The following is a 19,303-nucleotide window of genomic DNA, read 5'->3' on the forward strand; positions in this document are numbered from 1 at the left end:
CTCCAGAGATGGAGATGCCACCGCCTCCCTGGGCAGGCTGTTCCAGTGCTCTGCCACTCTCAAAATAAAGTTTTTCCTCATGTTTAGATGGAACTTCCTGTGTTCAAGCTTGTGTCTTGTCTTGTCACTGAGCACCACAGAAGAAAGACTGGCTCCATCCTTCTGATACCTGCCTCTAAATTATTTATAAAGGTTGATCAAATGCCCCCTCTGTCTTCTCCAGGCTAAGACGACACAAGTTCCACAGCCTTTTCTCATAATAAAGATGTTCTAGTCCCCTGATCATCTTTATAGCCCTGTTTGCTGATCAAGTTGTGTAATCCAGAACTTAACAACAGAAGAATGCAAGCACAGTGACATGTAAAAATTGACCAGATTATTCTAGTTTCTTCAATTGCTCTTTGAAACTCTTGCATGAGTTTCCTGTGAAGTCCAATTACTAAATACTGGGCACTGAAAAACTGTTGTCTGTACCAGGCAGTATTATTGTAGGATGGAAAATATGTTGAAACATCAACACTTCTTCAAAGCAGTGAAGTATCTTGTGAGTTCAAGACTGTGCATCAGTTGCTCATTTAAATTTTTCTAATGAGTGCTTAGGATTACTTGTGAATATCCTGCTGAAGCTGAAGAGGCATTTTTATTTGGGTTAGAGCTGATTTTCCACTCCAGAAGATGGTCTGGTTTGTGCTACTGTGAAATGGTTTGGACACATAGACTTCTGTCCATTTTATCTGACTACCTACTGTGTAGCATCAATCCTGTGCCCTTTTCTCAGTTAATTATAATGTAGTCTGTGGTTTTGAAGGTATTCATTGGCTTGGGCCTAGAAAAGCATAAAGAGCTCTAAAGGTCTGGTCTGTACATTGTACTTCTGTGGCAAATGCAGCTTCTGCAGTTAAAGGCAAATTCAACTAAAACTGGGAGCTTGTCTAGCCAGACCTCTCTAGTCTCAGTGATGCCTTAAGAAACCTGTAGCAATGCCTCTTTTATCAACAAAACCTCTTAGTCCCAAACATTATCTCCAAGAAGATGACAAATGAGAGAGCAAAGCATACCTGATTGTTATCTGTCTTCTTTCTTAATATAATATTGGAAGATACTTTGTCTGATGTGATATAAAAATGTGGAGATCCTAAGGAGGAGATGAATTTTTCCGCTCCTGCTGAGTCTTGGTAACTGGTTATTTTGTACTGTTCTTGAGAGTATAAATCTTTGGTGTCTGTCCTGCTGTGCTCATTTGATCTTGATGAACGTGATGGAGCATGCAAGGAGGTTATGAAGGATGACTCAGCCAGGAGAGCTGTAGTTGCTTACTACAGGAGCATTTCAGTGTATTTTCACTGAATAAAAATGTAACATTTAAACCAGCACGAATTAAATGCATAAGGGAAGAGAAGAGATGAATGACCTTTGCTAATACGAAAAGGTGGTTGCACCACTGCAGCTGTTTGTAGCTTTACCTTCCCTTTCTTTACATTTATTTACAAAAGTGAATACAGGACTAGGCATTACAGCCAGGGTATTGATTGGGTATTTTGTCCAGTGATCCATAGTAGCAGCTGCCTGAGTAGACTGCCATGTTTTCTTTGGGCAGAATGTGCAGGTCATACCTCCTAATAAGCTCAAAACTCTACAATATGGAGACAAGAGTATTTATAGAGTTGAACAGAGCTCTGTATTATGCAGGGTATTACAATGGGCCAGTCTTTTCTCTCTCTCTTTTTTTTTTCTTTTTTTTTTTTTTCCTTTGAGATCCTTGCTTTGTGCACATTGAAAAATAATCTGATTAGAACAAAACACTTCAGGAGTACACTGAGGGGAGAATTAATGGAATTTGTTTTCCATAATCCCTGTTAACAAAGTTGACCTTACAGGAAGGTTAGTGGGATTTTTTTTTTTTTCTTACACTACTGGTTCTTTTTCTTTTCCATTGATCTTGTGACAATCCTTTTCCCATTGCTCTATTTCTAAAGCTTATAGTAGCTACAGCAGCAGCTGAATAGGGGAAATGCTGTCTGTGAGGGGGTAACAGGAAGTAAAGAAGAAATATATTGTAGCGAACTGGTGCTGCTGTTTGATTTGTGGCTTTCCTGAAGACTTTACAAAGATTTTCAATATATTTGGATCCTCCAGTTAGATTAAAGGTTGCTTGTGCTTGCCTTAATGAAATGCTGCTACAGTGTTGGGTTTGGGGTTTTTTTTTTCATTCTTTTTCTTAATAGTAGTAGCTGCAAAAGTGTGTGGCACCTCTACAGAATGTCCTAGAATTTTTTGTCCCAGTGGATCCAGTATAAAAATAGCTTCCAACTAATTCCTTCTGCTTTATCAGTAGAAGTTAATTCCCTCAAGTTTAGTAGTTTTAATATATCCTTGTGAGGATATTAACATTTTATGAGGTGTACAAAAGAACTGGAGGAGATGTACAGGACTGCAGGTTATACAAAACTCATTGCAAGAGCAAGAGGGGTTTCTACAAACGAGCGTGGTGCTTGCTGGTTGGTAAATCCACCCCGTGTCCCCCTTCCCTTCCATCTCCTCCCCAAGGGGATGGCAGTGCCCAAGCTTCAATTATGTGCCCTGCTTTTCTCCCAGCCCACTTGTCAGGCCTCTCTCAGCTGTCCCATTGCCTTTGTCAGTGCAGCAAAGCTATTCAGTGCTTGGACAATTATCTGATGCTCGTTGGCCTAATTCTGCCAGAAAGAGGGAATGGAGGGAATGCTGCTCCACTGTACTGCAGCTGTGGCTCAGCAGAGCTCGGTGGCTTCTCAGGAGGGGCTTCAGTTACCACACATACTCAAGCAGTTACACAGTTTAATGTTCTGCTTGTTTCAGGATTGCATTGTCACTGTTTGAAAGTTGCAGCATTTTAAGTTGTCCTTTCTGCGTTGCGTCCTTCTCCAAATTTGCTTTTTTGCTTGTATTAATAAATACAGAATAAAGCTTGAAAAGACCAAAGACACAGGCATATATACAAAAAGAATCTAATTTACAGGAATTCTCTTCCTTCTCCCTCTAATGAATTTGAAAGCATTTGTAGTTGACATAAAATTTAAAGCTTTTTGTGGTACATTTGTTTCTTCAGAGTCCCTCATTTTACTTTTGAAACTGCAGTGATCACTACAATCCCACTAACGTGTGATAAGGTTTTTGGAAGCATAGATAAATATCACTATATTTAATCTGAGGTAAAGATAGAAAGTCTCCCTTAACCAAGTGTTTATCAAATTTGTCATAGTCTGTGATAGCATATTTGCAAGATTTTTTTCAGCAATACTTTCAAATGTGAGATGATGGGATTTAAGCTAATTCCCGTGGTGCACAGGTTTGCCAGGGTAAGTCAGCAAGCTATTCTAGAGTCAGCAATGCAAGGATCATGGCTTTTTCACATCTCTCTGTTGTGTATCCTGTTGTAGTGCTTAATTTTTCTGCCATGAGAGCTGCACATGATTCCTAGTTCCAATTTCTGTTCTCCTTTCCTTCATGTTTGCTCCCTGGCAGGTCTGGGTAGTTACCAGAGGGCCACTGCCTGTGGTGCATGGGGAGTGGTGGCCAAGCCCCTGGGGCCACCCATTCTACTAGCAGGGTATTGCCTAATCCTGCCAGTTTTTGCCTACCTTTTATTAAAAGACAGATACAGTCTTTATTTCTTACTTTCACAATAAACACTTTCACTTTTCCCCACAATATGTTTTGTGAGCGTGTGTAGAAATGAACAGAGCTGTCTTCTTGGGAGCTAAGAATCTTTCCATTAAGTTTTTTTCTTTGATGGAGCGGGAGGTGCATTATTCTGACAGTGGAATACCTCTGGGCCCTCTCTGCAAAGTCCTTTGACAGCCACAGATGCTGCTTAGCTGTGTAAAGGGATGAAGGTTAACCTAAAGATCCCCAGCACTTGTGAGTTACTTTATGTGTCACCTTGCTTTTTGTGTTCTTGTCACTGCTGTATTAAATGTAGTTAGAAGGACTTATGGTAGGAATGGGGAAAAAGCAAGGAGAATAAAAAATGTTTTCAGGGCCCCAGGTTTTCAGCAGTATAGATAGAGAAAGGTTCAGTGAGTACAGGAAGCTCAAAGATGTAGACAAATACTTTTTCCACTGGCTGTTAGTATTGAGGTCATGAGGGAGAAAGCGAAAAATGAGAGCATCAGAGTTTTGGTGTAAAAATTTATATCTCTCTCCTGAGCTCCATAGCACAGCTAGATTCTTTAATTATGTAGTTCTTTTTTTACAATAAACCCTGCTTTTATTGAGGCTACATATGTGTATACTACAATAAAGAACAACCAAACTAATTTTCTAGCTTGTTACAGTAGCATGTGGTTTGGCTTTTATACAAGAAATATAAGAAGATACATGGTACCAGACAGTACATAAAAGCTATCTGAAGTCCCTGAATTAATAAAGCAACTTTATCTTAAAGCCAAGAGCATCTTTTCTTCATTATTGTAGTAAGTTTTCATGCACAAATCTCATATGTTCTGATGCTTCAAAGAAACAGATTGTGAGCAATCGATGGTTGTTGTTGTTTACAGTGCCTCCAAAGCCAATTCATCTGCAGAAGGTGTCACCTGTTCCATACCAAACCCCTACACACAAAGCTTTATCAAATCAGAAACCAAGAATGGAGGAAGAGACACCCACCCCTGCTTCTGGTGTCACAAAGGAGAAGTCAAGTAAAGTGTCAGATCTCATCAATCGCTTTGAGGGAGGCAGGTACGTAATGGGATTTGATGTGGTTTGTCACCCTGGTGTGTGTGTGCATTGTTGGAACTTGAGCTTGTGAGGAAAAATGTTGGTACCATGGTAATGCTCTAAGTGTCCCCTGTCAGAGAAGCTCATGGCAAAATTTCATGCATTTTGAGATGATGCACACCAACTCAAGCTCTACAATGTGTAGTTTTTTATGAAGTGCTAAATCATAATTTTTCTTAATGAAAAACACAGCCAAACAACCACAAACTTGTAACATTTTTAAAGCATCCTGAAAAATGTCGTCTGTTTGAAATAAGTGCTGATATTGGAATGAAACAGTGATGCTAACCTTTAATTTTCCGCTCTTGCAGAAAATATATTTAATTTTCTGAGCAAGTAGAAAACCCTAAAGTCTTGATTTTTTTTCTTTTTAAGATGACTTAGCCTCTTCAGAATTTTTACACAAAGAAGGTGAAGTGTATGAGTTATTTGTATGGAGACGGCATACATTCACTAAACTGTTTGCTTTGCAGTACTTGGTGATTTTGGTAGAGTATCTCAGTGTTCCTCAGTTTTGATACTATAGGAAACATTTGGAGCATTGAGAAACATGAACCACAGTGAACTCTGCTTTCACAAAACAGTGTTACTTGTGCATCTTTAATTAGCTGTACCTGACAAGCATTATAATCTCTAAAACAGAAGAATGTATTTTCTTTCTGTAAGGAGAGCAACCTTCCAGAAAGCCCGTGACAGAGAGGCAGTTAAAGAATCAGCCCAGTGACAGGGAGAGTTGGGTCTATGCAGGCTTTGGATGTGCTTTCTTGTGTTTCCTCAGGATAATGATGTTCTGAAAGGACAGCCCCTGTGGGGACAAAATGAATGCATGATGTACAGCAGAGCATGCCCTTCTGAGGGGCCAGAGTATTAAGACTTTCATGGAAACATTTCCCCCTCAACGTGGGGGGAATGTAATCCTTTGTACAGAAGCAGCTGAGCATTGCAAAAAATACATTTGTCCAGTGGAACAGAAATAATTTCAGAGCTTCATCTGCAAGAAGCTTCCATCATTCAGCAGAGACTTAATTGCATTGCTGCAATGACAGCTGCCAAAAGATAGGGAAAAGAAATCACTGCAGCACTGGAAGTCTTCTAACTTGTATCTCCAGCCCTCTTATCACTTTATTTCATGGTCTCTTCCTCCAAAGCGTTATCCAAGTCTCTAGTCTTAGAAAAATATTTTCGTAATTTCTGAAAGGAAACTCCTCTGGGTCACTGTGCCCTATGCCAATGAGCTGCACATTCTTCCTCCTAGACATGCCTGCTGGTTTGTACAGAAACTCTTTCAATAGTATGCAATTAAAAGAAGCTATAAAGAAAGCAATGAAATCTTTCTTATTTGTAGACCTCTAAAAATCTGGATGTTTTATTTCAGGGACTAGGCAACATCATTCATTAAGTACACCTAATACTCTCTGTCCAGTGATTAAATTCTCCTTAACTCCATGATCTCTGCTTATGAGAAGCTTTCATCATTAGTATGCTAAGTTTTGGGATACCCTGCTGTGGCTGTGGAAGCCAATCCTGTTTTGTTTTTTTTTTTTTTTTTTTGAAAGAGATCAGCTCTCAAAAGTTGTCTTCCATGAAGGTGAACTTCACTTACAATTATTAGTATTCAAGTGGCTACATAGCACTTTCATGAATTTCAAACTGAGACTGTCAATTATAATAACATTTTCATTAGTCTCAACAGCCCACAAACACGTAGTCATGGCAAAAAGTTAATTAAACCTCTTAGCCATGTGCATGAAGTTGAAAAATGTAAATTAATTCAATCTTGGAGTTAAGCCTTTTTTTTTTTTTTTTTTTTTTTTAATAAATAAAAAAACCCAACAACAATCTTTGCATAACTGAAGTAAAATTGATACAAATTTTTTTGTTCTATAATTGGAAGAGAACGAAGACAGTATAAGATATTTTTGAGCTCTGAGTACAAAAATGCATAATATGTTTGCAATATTTGTGAAAACTGTCCTATAAATAAGGAACAAACATAGAGTTTAAAAGCAGTCTTCCTCTTTCCAGAAGATTGATGGCCCATACTAGGAACAACATGTTAGAGGACATGTTATTGTTTTGCAAGTTAAATATAGCTTGTTAAATGTTCTGCAGGCAGAAATGTACAGGTTTTATTTTGACTCCGATTATTTATTTTTTTTAAAACTATAATGAAGCCAAGCACTTTTACACAGTAGGCTACTGTTTACAGTAACCTAAAATTCAAAATCTCAAAAATAAAACAGAAAAAGACAGTGGAAGTTATGAACAAGGGATAACTTATGTTTAAAGCACAAATAAAATATGGAGGGGGAAAAAAGAAAAAACCTTCAGGAAAGATGCAGCACTGCTAAGGGCAGTGCTAAGTACAAAAACTGGGGGAAGACACGGGCTAAGAATTTAAAGCTCTACTGACAACATGCTGATCTAAGGAAGGGATGACAAATGTTCTTGGATGTTTTTCATGCATTTTGTATAATTAAAGGGCAATTAGGGAACAAGCTGCTTGCTAGTTAAGCACTGGACTGGGACTTGGGGTACCCTGAGTCTTTCTCCATTTCCGCCAATAAACTTCTAAGGCACTGAGTTGCTTCATGTCTCAGTGCCTCAGTTCCCTTATTTGTTACTGTAGCTGATCATCCTTCCTTCCATTTTACAAATGAGAGATTGAACAGAGATGAGAATGTAATGAATCAGTATGAGTGGTGCTCTGCTTTTCCAATAAAAGATTCATGTTTCTGTGTATTTCAATGGAATAATGCAGTTCAAGTCTTGTTGGCCTGAACTTCCTAATATTAACACAGGAAAAAATGGATTGGGAGGAACTGGTTATATGATGCAACTCTACCTCTCCCCATGCAGAGGATTTCTTGTAACTATAACTTTTTCTTTCATCTATGCTTTGTTTCTTTGATATTTTTAGCCCGCTAAATCCTAGTGATTTGAAGAAAGATTCCTCTGTTCTCCACATTTCGAAATCTCAAGGAAGATATGGGTCAGGACCATCACCTCAGCCAAAACTCCCCTCCCAGCACCCACTACAAAAACAGGGAAACAGTAATACCGACAACACTCAGGTTCCACAGCTCCACACAGCCAACGGAGTCGTAGCACAAGATCAAACAGAAGATGAGGACAGGAGATTACTTGGTTGTGACTCCACCCCAGTACCGGATAATGTCATTGACAGCAGCTTGATAAATGGTGAAAGAGAAAGTACTTCCAGAGAGTCATTGCAAACTATGACTGCCTGTGAAGAACAGATGCTTAACAGCTGCTACAGGACTCCGAGCAGTGATACACTGCACCAATCTGAAAATGAAACTCTAGAAAATAATACTGATGTTAAGGAAGAACCAACCGAGGAAGTCAGTAAGCAAGATCAACCTGTAGAAGCAAAGGTAAAAGCAAATTTTCTCTAGGTTTTTATTTTAAAAAAATAAAAATAATAAGCTTTTTCTCACCTTCCTTTTCATCCCTCCCTCCTTCCTTTCCATCCCTCTCTTCTTCCTTTTCACCCTTCTTTCTCCCTCTCTCTCTTTTCCTCACTCTCTTTCTCACTCCTTCCCTTCCTTTCTCCCTCTCTTCCTCTCTCTCTCCCTCAAGAGACCTCTCCAAGCCCTTGATTTTGGTTAGCTGGAGATCCTTCATGTAAACACCTGAGCATAAGTTCTGTGTGTAGGAAAGGTGGGTCTCAAATTCTCATGTGTTAGAGGATAAAATATTCTAAGTAATGACCAGAAGACACTGGACTGTGTGGGTTTTCTTGTTTGTTTTGGGAGCATTGTGATTCAACCACAGCTCTCTACTAAGCCCCATGCAGCCACTCACTCAGTCACTGCTGATGGGATGGGGGAAAAAATCAGAAGGGTGGAAGAAAACTCATGGGCTGAGATAAAAACAGTTTAATAAGAAAAACAAAAAACATAAATGCAAACCAAGCAACACAAGGAATTCATTCACCACTTCCCACCAGCAGGCAGGTGTTCAGCCACCCCCAAGGAAGCAGAGCTCCATCAAATGTACCAGCTATTTGGGAAGACAAAACACCATCACTGTGAACATTTCCCCCTTCCTTCTTCTTTTCTCAGATTTTTGTGTTGAGCCTGATGTCATATGGTGTGAAACATCCCTTTGGCCAGTTGGGGTTGTCAGTCCCAGCTCTGTCACCTCACAACTTCTTGTGCACCTCCAGCCTCTGCTGATGGGGTGGTGTGAGGAGCAGAAAAGTTCTTGACTGCATGAGTCTTGCTCAGTAACAACTAAAACATCTCTGCATTGTCAACCCTGTTTTCAGCACAAATCCAAAACATAGCCCCATATTAGCTGCTCCCTCCTATCCAAAACCACCACAGGGCATTTGTTTTTGCCAGTAATGAATATTATGATTCCCATCTAAACAAGCCTGGTGATGGTCCAAGGCACCTTTAACCTGCCACACCTCTCATTATGTTTCTGTCTCCTGTTTGGTAATGCCTGTTTCCCCTCTCTGTGCCAATAAAGTGCTGAAAGCTCCAGGGGCAACAATGTTAAGCTTGAATCCAAGTTACACAGTAAGAGGCTGGCAGCATTTTCAGGAAAAAGCAGAAATGAGAGGCAGTCATGTGGTAAAAGCCAGGAAGGACCTGGGCAAATTCTTAATGTCAGCAATCTCCACAAAATCTGTCTTTGAGGTGCTGAATTACCAAAACATGTGATCTGTCCTGTATTGACCATGAGTAAAATGGTGAGGTGTAATGTGATTGTTAGGAGAGGTATTGACTGCTGGTGTTTGAAGGGTAAAAAACTGAAACAAACTGAAGCCATGCAGGGTGACCCTTCAGTCAGCATCAGTGGAGAACTGAATCTGTAGAAGAGAACTGGGTCACAGCAGCATTTTCTGAGATATCAGTTCACTTGTGATACAAGGACATCCCCTTTGGTCTAGTGATTAAGAAGCACATGTACCACAGTCTAATCTAAGGGTGACATTTTGCAGAATCAAACACTGAATTAGTTTGGATTAAAGCAAGGTACAGGCTGAAATTAGTGCTGCTGAGCACTAAGTAGATGCTGCCATGCTGTCTGGAATTTGGGGGAGAGTGCTGAGAAACTGGAGGTCTGGTAGGGCTTTAAGCTTTTACTGTGTCCAAACAAGAATTGGAAACAAGCAAGGGAATTTAGACAGTCTGTGATTTTGCTAAGCACCCACTTAGTCAGTAAAGAATCTTAAACTGGGATGCAATCCAGTTGGAGTTGCACAGACTAACAGCATTCTTCTGCCCTTTTTAATTAAGCAAGTGTAGGTAAAATTGGGTAAAAGCAGTAGGAACAGATGCATGTGAGTCAGAGACAAACTTTAGTTCATGAAACTGATATATATTTGTAGATATTAGTGCAAAGTTTCTTCTTTGTGTCCTGTATGACGTATTTCCTAATTCAGGGAAGAAAAACTGGTGTGATTGCATTGTAAATGCATACCCCTACAGCAGAAATACACTTGTGTCTACAGCTGGTAGGGATTAAATAAGTTGGGGAGTAGTGCAAAAGAGAAGACAAAAATTGCTTTTTAAAGAAAAGAAAGCTTATTTTGAAATAATGTTAGTCTTACAGTTTGTTTTGGTGTAGTGGGTTTTTTTGTGGTTTTTGTGTTTTTTTTATTGTTGGTGTTCTTCATCACTGTAGATCTGTCTAAAGTCAGATTCTTGCAGATAATGGAAAATTTTAGACAAAACTTAGTAAATTTTGCAATGTTCTAGAATATATTCTCCAAATGCCCAGAGTAGAGTATACTTCATTTCTCTCATTTACTGTATTAGTTTAAAAGTCACAAACCACAGCTATCACAAAAAAAAAGATAATTTAAAATTACAAGTTTCCTGCCTTGTAGCAGAAAGCACCTTCTGTCAGAAAATGGTTTGTCTAAAATGCAGAGGCTGAATAGTACAAGAACATCCTAATAATTAACTTCCTGACTAACATCTTGTGAGAAATCTGCTGCTAAAGCCAGCTGAAGACAAGAAGACAAATGCTGTGGTATTAATTGGTAGGAATAGCTTGGTAGGAAATAGGGCTACAGACTACATGAATGCATGCCAAAGATGGAGAAGACTCAATGGCACATCTTTATTAAAATCTTTACTTGATGTCTGTTTAGTGGCAATGGTGAGGGCTCTGATGTCTCAGATGTGAAACCTGGTAGAGATAAGATAACACATTTCTAAATGTAACATGAAGTTTTGATTTAAAGATGGTGAAACTTTCCTGATAAGTTACCTTGCTGCCAAGAAATGTTTTACTGTTGCAACACTTGAGAGTTTCTGCCAGCTTCTTCATGGGTCTACAATATCATGATCTTAGGCAACAGAAAGGCATGAACAGTAAAGCAGGATAGCTGTGTTTCTTTAGTACCCAATATAAATGGGTAAATCCTCTTGAGAAGAACTACCTCTTTAGGGTTGCCAAGATCTGTATTGCTTTCTTTGGTTGCTGTGCAAAAAACTCACCCATCATTTGTGCAGTAGACTGTTTGCATAGAGTTAGCATGCCAGAAGGTGATGGGAGCCTTCAGGATTTTCATTGTAGGTCTTGCAAAACTTAGTGCATTCCTTCATTTCAGACACTGAGGGCTCAAAGATAAAAGACAATGCTAAATTCTCATGGAAATTTTCATTTATATTCCCAATACTGAGGAAAGAAAGTTTTGGATCATGAAGCAACTGTATCATGAATGGCTTTAGAAACAAAGACCTCACTAGATTACTTTAGACCCAACTCCACATTAGAAAAAACAAAGCATATGATAACTGAATGGTATTTATTCATACTCTACACCTTTTACCTTTTCTGTGTTGCTCAAGGGCTTTACTGCAAAGCCCTTGGGGCAAGGGCTGCACCTAAGCAGGAATAAATCATATGCAGCACCACTATCATGTTTAGTGTCCTTGATGGGAGTTTGCTTGTGTTTGATTTGGGTAATAAGTTATGGTTATATTTGGATTCAGTTTTATGTAAAGTCTGCCTTAAATTAGTGTAATTTTTGCGAGTTTATGACAATAGAAAGATGAGGTTAGGAAATAAGAACACAGATCCACAGAGTTCATGCTCTCAGCAGCATTTTTCATACCTCATCAACTTCAGGGCTCAGGAGCAATTTAGGTAAGAATTACTTGCTTTACTTTCTTAAGCATCCATAGTAATGTAATGATTCTAAGGATGTGCAACTTTGTACTAAAGAATATATGACTAAGCCCAGGTGATATATTTACTGTGAACATCCTATATAGAGATACCCACGCTTAGCAAAAGAACTTTTTTGTGGAAAGAAATAAAACGTTATAATATTTGGAATAGTTAGGCACCATGTCAAATTTTATATGCTTTCAGCTTAAAGATATGCAACCAAAATTGTCTAAAATTGGAGTTTTCAAATATTGCTTTTTGCAAGAAAAGTAGAACCAAGAATTTAGTTCAGCTGTAGCCATGGAATGAATAGTAATGTGCTGTTCAACTTTTGCTTTTTATTTGGAAAAGAGTTAAATACTCATTCTTTTAAACTGCTGAAGTGCTTTAAAGAGGTGCCTAAACATTTTTGTTGTGGTTGCATTTTGTTTTGAAGTAGACATCAGGAACATAATTTTACCTCACAGTTATATTTTCATCATCAATGGAAACCCTGTACCTCTACTGTGAATATCCTCTTTATATCACACTAATCATTCCAGATCGGTTTTATATATTGAATTGCTATGTGTTACAGATTGTCAAAAAGGTTTGAAAAGTTCCCTGAAATCATTGACATGTTGTGCTTGAAGCCGAGAGAGTCTGTATGTGTCCAGGTTTACATTGTAGTAAATTTTTGTCTCAGTATTTTTGTTGGTGGTGAGGAACCTATTATAAATGCTCATGTACCAAAACTATGGAAAAACTGCAGGAGGGAAACACAAAGCTTTTCCAGAAAAAAGATGTTAATTCCTATTTTCTTGTTATCCTACTGGTGAAAAGAGATGTGTGCATTTATGGTCGTATCCCATGAAAATAAAGTTTACTTGGAACTTCAAAGAGAACTAAAATTCTCTTACTATTAATGATTAGATTTTGATTAAGTAGTTCTTCAGGGAAGCATTTAAGTTCTCAGGAGCTTAATACTAATTTCACATTTTCCATGGTTTAAAATTTTTTTTTCTTTTAAGGATTGTCCTCCATTATCTTAACAAGGTTTTCCAAGGATTTTGTTGAACAGCTCTGGTAACAAATCACTCCATGTCAATCCTACTGTTACAAATATCATTCAGAAATTATGTCCAAATTTTGTTTTAAGAATTGGTTCCTACTGCTCAGAATGCCCAGATTTGGCTCTGCAGAACCAGAATCCTTTCTTGATCCCCCTGTGCCCACTTCAGGCCCCTCAGAGTGGGCAGCTGAGGGTAAAGGTCATTATGGAGCACATTATGGTGAGTGCTGTGGTACAGCTGGGGTGGATGCAGATGAATTTCCTGAAAGCAGGAAATCTGATGGTCTCTTTTCCTAAGTAACAAGTGATATGATGAGAAGAAATGGCCTCCAGTTATATCAGTGGAGATTTAGACTGGATATTAGGAAAAATTTCTTCACTGACAGGGTTGTCAGGCGCTGGAACAGGCTGCCCAGGGAAGTGGTTGAGTCACCATCCTTGGAGGTATTTAAAAGACACGATGATGTGGTGCTCAGGGACGTGGTTTAGTGGTGGACTTGGCAGTGTTGGATTAACAGTTGGACTCAATGATCTTAAAGATCTTTTCCAAACAAAATGATTCTCTGATTCTATATACACCAGCTGCAGCACCGACTTTTTGCAACAATGAGTCTTTCTACCGAATGTACCATGTGCATGGAGGTGCCAGGACTCATATGTCCACCCATGCATCTGGACATGTGGTCACTCCATGTGCCTCAGGGCAGGTGTCAGACACTTCCATCAAGAAAAGCTTCACAGGAGATGGATATCACTACAGCAAAACTAGCCTGTGGCCTGTTGTTTCCAACAGGATGGAAGCTGCAGTGACCTCATGGACAGCGTGGCCAGCAGGTCCAAGGAAGTGATTCTGCCCCTGTACTCAGCGCTGGTGAGGCCACACCTCGAGTCCTGTGTCCAGTTCTGGGCCCCTCAGTTTAGGAAGGAGATTGAGGTCCTGGAGCAGGTCCAAAGGAGGGCAACCAGGCTGGTGAAGGGACTCGAGCACAGATCCTATGAGGAGAGGCTGAGGGAGCTGGGGCTGTTCAGCCTGGAGAAGAGGAGGCTCAGAGGAGACCTCATCACTCTCTACAACTCCCTGAAAGGAGGGGGTAGCCAGGGGGGGGTTGGTCTCTTTTCCCAGGCAGCTCTCAGCAAGACAAGAGGGCACGGTCTCAAGTTGTGCCAGGGGAGGTTTAGGTTGGACATTAGAAAGAATTTCTTTACTGAGAGGGTGAGCAGACATTGGAATGGGCTGTCCAGTGAAGTGGTGGATTCTCCATCCCTGGTTATATTTAAAAAGAGACTGGATGTGGCACTCAGTGCCATGGTCTGGTAACTGCAGCGGTAGTGGATCAGGGGTTGGACTTTGATGATCTCTGAGGTCCCTTCCAACCCAGCCAATTCTATGATTCTATGACATCAGGTGCTTTCCTTCAGATAGGATACTACATAAAACACTGAAGAGGTGAATGAACAGGGAGGAAGATGGAGCTAGTAGTGAAAATTCAGCTTGGGAGTTCATGTAATGTGGGAAAATACTGGGGTGGTGAGGTGGGAAACTGAGGACTTCCTAAAAGAAAGTGGAAGGAATTTAAGCTATAAAGTAGGAAACTTAAGACTTCCCTAAAAGAAAAGTAGCAATACAATTTTGTGCTATACTTGCACTTATTTAACCCTGTAGGTGGGTGTTCTTATGCTGGAATATGAACATGGCACTGTGATTAAAATATTACTCATCCATGGTGTGTAATGTTTCCACATAGAAGATTCCAGTGCTGGGTACTGTGATTGACACAGAGAAGAGACTATGGTTGAAGAATTAGGAATTAATTAGAATTAATGTGTAAGGTTGATACTGAGAGGATGGGGAAGCTGGCATCAGATTATATGTGGGAGAGTGAGAGGAGACTGAGGAGTGAGGATTAAATGCTTTTTTCCAATTTCTTATTTTGGGTGATATATTCAAGTCTGCTACGCATGATTTTGCCTCTCTTAATTAGCTAATTTTCCTCTGAAAACTGCAGATTGGTTCTGTAGCAGTGCTTCAGGGAGAAAGTGGGGGGCTGGGGAGAGGAAAAAAAAGCAAAATACAATGTCAGAGGAACCAGCAGCCTCCATGGTTTTGTGCCTCGAGTCCACATGTGAGTTCCCTGGTAAAAGGCTGCATGCAACAGGGTGCTGGAGCTGTAACACCTAATTCACCAGCTCCCTGCAATGTCTCTTGACAGCACTTGAAATGCTGTTCTGTAGGTTTACTGTGGTTGCTATGCTGATTTAAAGAGATTTAATGAACAGCTTTGAAGTCTCTGCTGAAAGCCTGTATTTAAGGTGGAGGCTTGCTGTGTAGCAGTGTCACTGTTAACACTGCGGATTAGAATTGAAATGTGTTCAAATATGGAACACTGCGTATTGAAAAGGGGAAAAAAAGTAACTGAAATCCTTTAAATGAAAAGACTGTGTTTAGTATTCATTATTCTGCAAACCAGCTTTATAAATGTACTAGCAAATTTTTGTCATACTCCTGTGGAAAGCAGTGTGCCGTCTGAAATCAGAAATAAGCCCTCCTAGCTCTATTTTTTAATGAAATCTTTCTATGGCTTGTCTAGAAAATTTGCACTTTCCCATAAGCTCCCTGATAAGACTACCATTTACTTAGGAAAGGCTCAAATACCATTAGATAAGAGTTCTTTCCAGTGCTAGCACTAAATCTGGAATTAAAATCTTGTAATGGAAGGGTCGTTTTATTTGAATCTAACCCTTGTGGGCAGGAGGCATTTCCTTAATGTGTTCAGCTTTTAGAAGGCTGTGATTTCATCGCTTGTTTTGAAATAACTTGTCACAGCAACTCATCATTTTATATGCTAATATATTTAGTTTAATAATGAAATTCGAATGAACTTTTTAAAGTTTCTGTTCAGCAGAAGGATGAAAAATGCATATTGTAGAATGTCAGACTTTAAAGTGAAAACGTGCCTTAAGATGCAGAAGTGACTTACACAAAGACCCAGTGAAGGAGCCCTCTATATGCAGCCAGCAGTTAATCACCAATGAGTACATTGATGAACTTAAAACATTTTGTACGGTATTTTTCAATAATTTTATCGTGCAAAGAACATGCAGTTCAAGAAACTTTTGAAACGGGGGCGAACACAAACTAATCCCATCTGTTCCCTCTTATTCTGCAAATCATTTCTTCCAGCTCTGAAAGGTCAGTGGTACTCAGTTACCAGGATGTGAGCTGATCTGTTAAGTAGGGAGTTGGTTCTCTGGCACAGATTCCTGTACAAACTGAGAAATATTAAATCTTTGAGGCTCTGAGTTTTACTCAGCCTGCTGTTTGATTTTTTTATTTTATTATTTTTCCTCCTCTGACTTCTCTTTGTTGCTTAGATTGCTGGAAAGTTTGTGCTTTTCAAAATGAGGGTGTGTGAATGTGAAATCTGGATTTCAGTTGCTTTTTGAAATATAAGGTGATCATATGTCTTTTCAGGGTTTATTTTTTGTTGTTGCTTGTTTGTTTGTTTGTTTGTTTTTAATATGTTTTCTCTAGTATCCTAAGATATTCTTTTCTTATGACTTTTTTTCCAGGAGACAGATGACCAGAAACGTCACAAAATTGCCAGTGAACTTCTACAAACAGAGAAAGCTTACGTTAGCCGACTTGACCTCCTAGATGGGGTACATTTTTCTTCAATTTGTTTTTTATTGTCTTGCCTTGAGTTCATTTGAACAGCTCTGCATAAATGTGTATATAAACTACATAAGAGGTGGTATGTTTTTCTCATTTTGCTGACTTTTCCAGTCAGTCATTTGCTCTTGCCCTGTAACTAGCCTATATTTCTATTTTAAGAACACTCCATGTTTAAAAGTGTTAGAATTTTGTGAATATTAATGCAATAGGTTCTGTGAGCATAGATGGTCCCTATAAGTACTAGTAGTGCAAGCCACGTACAGGTAGTGCTTCCAAGAAAGAGTATGGATAACATCATGCTCCCTTGTTACTTGGCTTCTGGTGACATGATTAAGAATTTTATAATACTGAAATCACCTACCGACTAAAAAATTAATACATCTTTCAAATTTGAGCCAGCTGAAAATCATTTTTCTTTAGTGTCAAAGAACCTAGGAAGGTGCCCATTCTAAACTGTATTTGTCTTATTTTCCTGCTATAGTTTTTGACTAAGTCCACTGAAGTGAACAAAATTACTCGTCTTGCAAGGAAAGGGTTGAATTTTTGTGCATTGTAGGATCAAATGGGTATTTCTTACATGTGGAAGTCTGTAATTCTTGAATATTTTTCTTTTTAAACCTTGTTTCTCACATGACACCTACATTCATTTTACCTGCATACCTATGCCTAGGCATTGCCATGATATTTTTATTGGAGATTTCTACCTAAATTTCTAAGTAATAGTCCTCATGAAAGTGGATTTACCCAGCTGGTGCACATTGGAAGGGATATATTATGTGTCTTAAAAAAAAAAAGGGGGTGGGGGTGGGGCAGAAATAATTTGCAATTTTTGAGACTACAGTAGACTCCAGTCAGAACTGGGATCCTTTTGTGCTTTAAATGGTGTGCAGGGACTGCTCACAGTCTGCCAATTACTTTGTTTTTGAAAAGATAAGGGGATGCAGCATATGAGTAGAGTGGCTGGGCTAATGGTGATCAGCCACCATGCTGATTGAAGAGAAAGCAAAAGTGGAATAGAAAATACAACATGAAGACTGGGAAAGTTGAGATGATCTATCTTTTAAAACGGACAGGATGCCTGGAATTGATCCAGAATGGCACTACTTCTGTTTGGTTTTCCTTATGTCTGCTCTGCCTGAAGCATTTTTCTGGTTTACAAGAAAAAAAAGAATGAGGGAAAGACAACAAATGAGTTTGTCATTGCCCATCCTTACTATGGAAACATTAATTCTTCCCCAGTTGGAGAAGGAGGTGGCTGGATAGGTCTTCAGCAATTGATTAAAGATAACAGGCTAATAGGTTTGAGGTTTATTTTCTGTACTGCAGGTGTTCTACTCCAGACTCCTTGAAGAAGCCAACAAAGGTTCATTTCCAGCTGAAGTTATCAACAAAATCTTCTCTAATATTTCATCGATAAACGCCTTCCACAGTAAATTCTTACTCCCAGAACTTGAGAAAAGAATGCAAGAATGGTAAGAGGTGATTCTCTGGTTGATATACTACGAAAATCATGCCTGTAGAAACTCTCTCACAGGGTTGATTTAGGGATGGTACCTTCATAATGAAGTGCTGTAGGCCCAGGCAGAACAGTGGGTAGGAGAACATCTGCTCTCCCTCTCTTCATCAGGATCTGACTCAGGAGGGGACTTGCGTCATTTGCTCAAAATAAAGGACATGTGTCTTGCTGAAGCCAGTGAGATTACTCATTATTAAATGCCTCCTTGAATTAGGGCTTCAGACTGAAGTAGTGGGCTTACTCAGTGAATTCATTGCACAGTTTTCAAAACTGAGATAAGTAACATATGAGTTTTGTACTACACTTGTAGCACAGTAACCTTGGTCATTTCTTTCTGTAATTAGGTGAGATACACTCTTGGCTTTCTGCATGGTTTCCTGTTAAAAAAAATAATCCATGTCAAGTATACTTTGGAGATGTTTTCCCTCCAGCTTTTCTTGACCTGTATTTGAAGAATGCAAGAACAAGAGCTTATCTGTCAATATACTCGGTAATGATCCCATAAAAATATTGAAGTATCCCACTCGGTGTATGCACTTCTGGAGATATTAAATTATAGCGATGTATTTTCAGTCTCTTTTATGTGATTGTCAAAAAGCAAAAACCCCAAAACAAAAAAACTCCCAAACCACTGCTACTTCCCTACCTTATTTGGGTTAACAGGTCACCTCTTTTAAAAAATAATTTTAAAGTGACAAATACTGTTTCACCCAGTTATTTCACCTCAGCACCTGTTTTCCATGTTAGCTAGATGAATTCCTAGGGGGTTCCATTCTGAGGAATTCAAGTGTTTGTCAGCATAAAATTTCCTGTTACACTTTCATAAAACACTTGTCAAAAATCACATTAAAAATTGACAAATAATGTATTTTTGTGACATGTGAAAGTCTCACACCACACAGTCATGCTTTAGACAGCAGCTCTATGTCTCCTGACTTTAAAGTGATGATTCTTTAAAATACACTAGCTAGCATGCACAAATAGAGGTGGCCCTGTGTGATCTATAATGCAAGAAACTAAATAAAACATAAGCATTGTAAAATACAGGAAAGTTTTCCCCTTAACTGATGTTACTTGCAGAATAACCATAATGTAAACCCATCCTTTTCTTCTAATAAATTGAAAAAGAAATGATAGGAAATATAAATCC

At 39.0% G+C, this 19,303-nt stretch overlaps 1 protein-coding gene and 1 long non-coding RNA gene across 7 annotated transcripts in view; one reads left to right on the forward strand and one right to left on the reverse strand.

Annotated features, from left to right (window-relative positions):
• The window catches only part of LOC139787651 (uncharacterized), a 376,416-nt gene that overhangs the window by 314,594 nt on the left and 42,519 nt on the right, over nt 1-19,303 (reverse strand). The window lies entirely within an intron of this gene.
• The window catches only part of FGD4 (FYVE, RhoGEF and PH domain containing 4), a 103,729-nt gene that overhangs the window by 64,856 nt on the left and 19,570 nt on the right, over nt 1-19,303 (forward strand). For 5 of the 6 annotated variants that reach the window (XM_071769165.1, XM_071769178.1, XM_071769186.1 and 2 more), the window contains exons 3-6: nt 4,536-4,716; nt 7,676-8,153; nt 16,535-16,624; nt 17,964-18,109. In XM_071769165.1, the coding sequence (XP_071625266.1) occupies nt 4,536-4,716; nt 7,676-8,153; nt 16,535-16,624; nt 17,964-18,109 (895 nt within the window). Of the gene's footprint in view, nt 1-4,535; nt 4,717-7,675; nt 8,154-13,000; nt 13,185-16,534; nt 16,625-17,963; nt 18,110-19,303 lie in introns of those variants that run through there. The other variant, XM_071769203.1, reaches the window with a different exon arrangement.

Source organism: Heliangelus exortis, chromosome 1 (assembly GCF_036169615.1).
Source record: "Heliangelus exortis chromosome 1, bHelExo1.hap1, whole genome shotgun sequence".
Lineage (NCBI taxonomy): Eukaryota > Metazoa > Chordata > Aves > Apodiformes > Trochilidae > Heliangelus > Heliangelus exortis.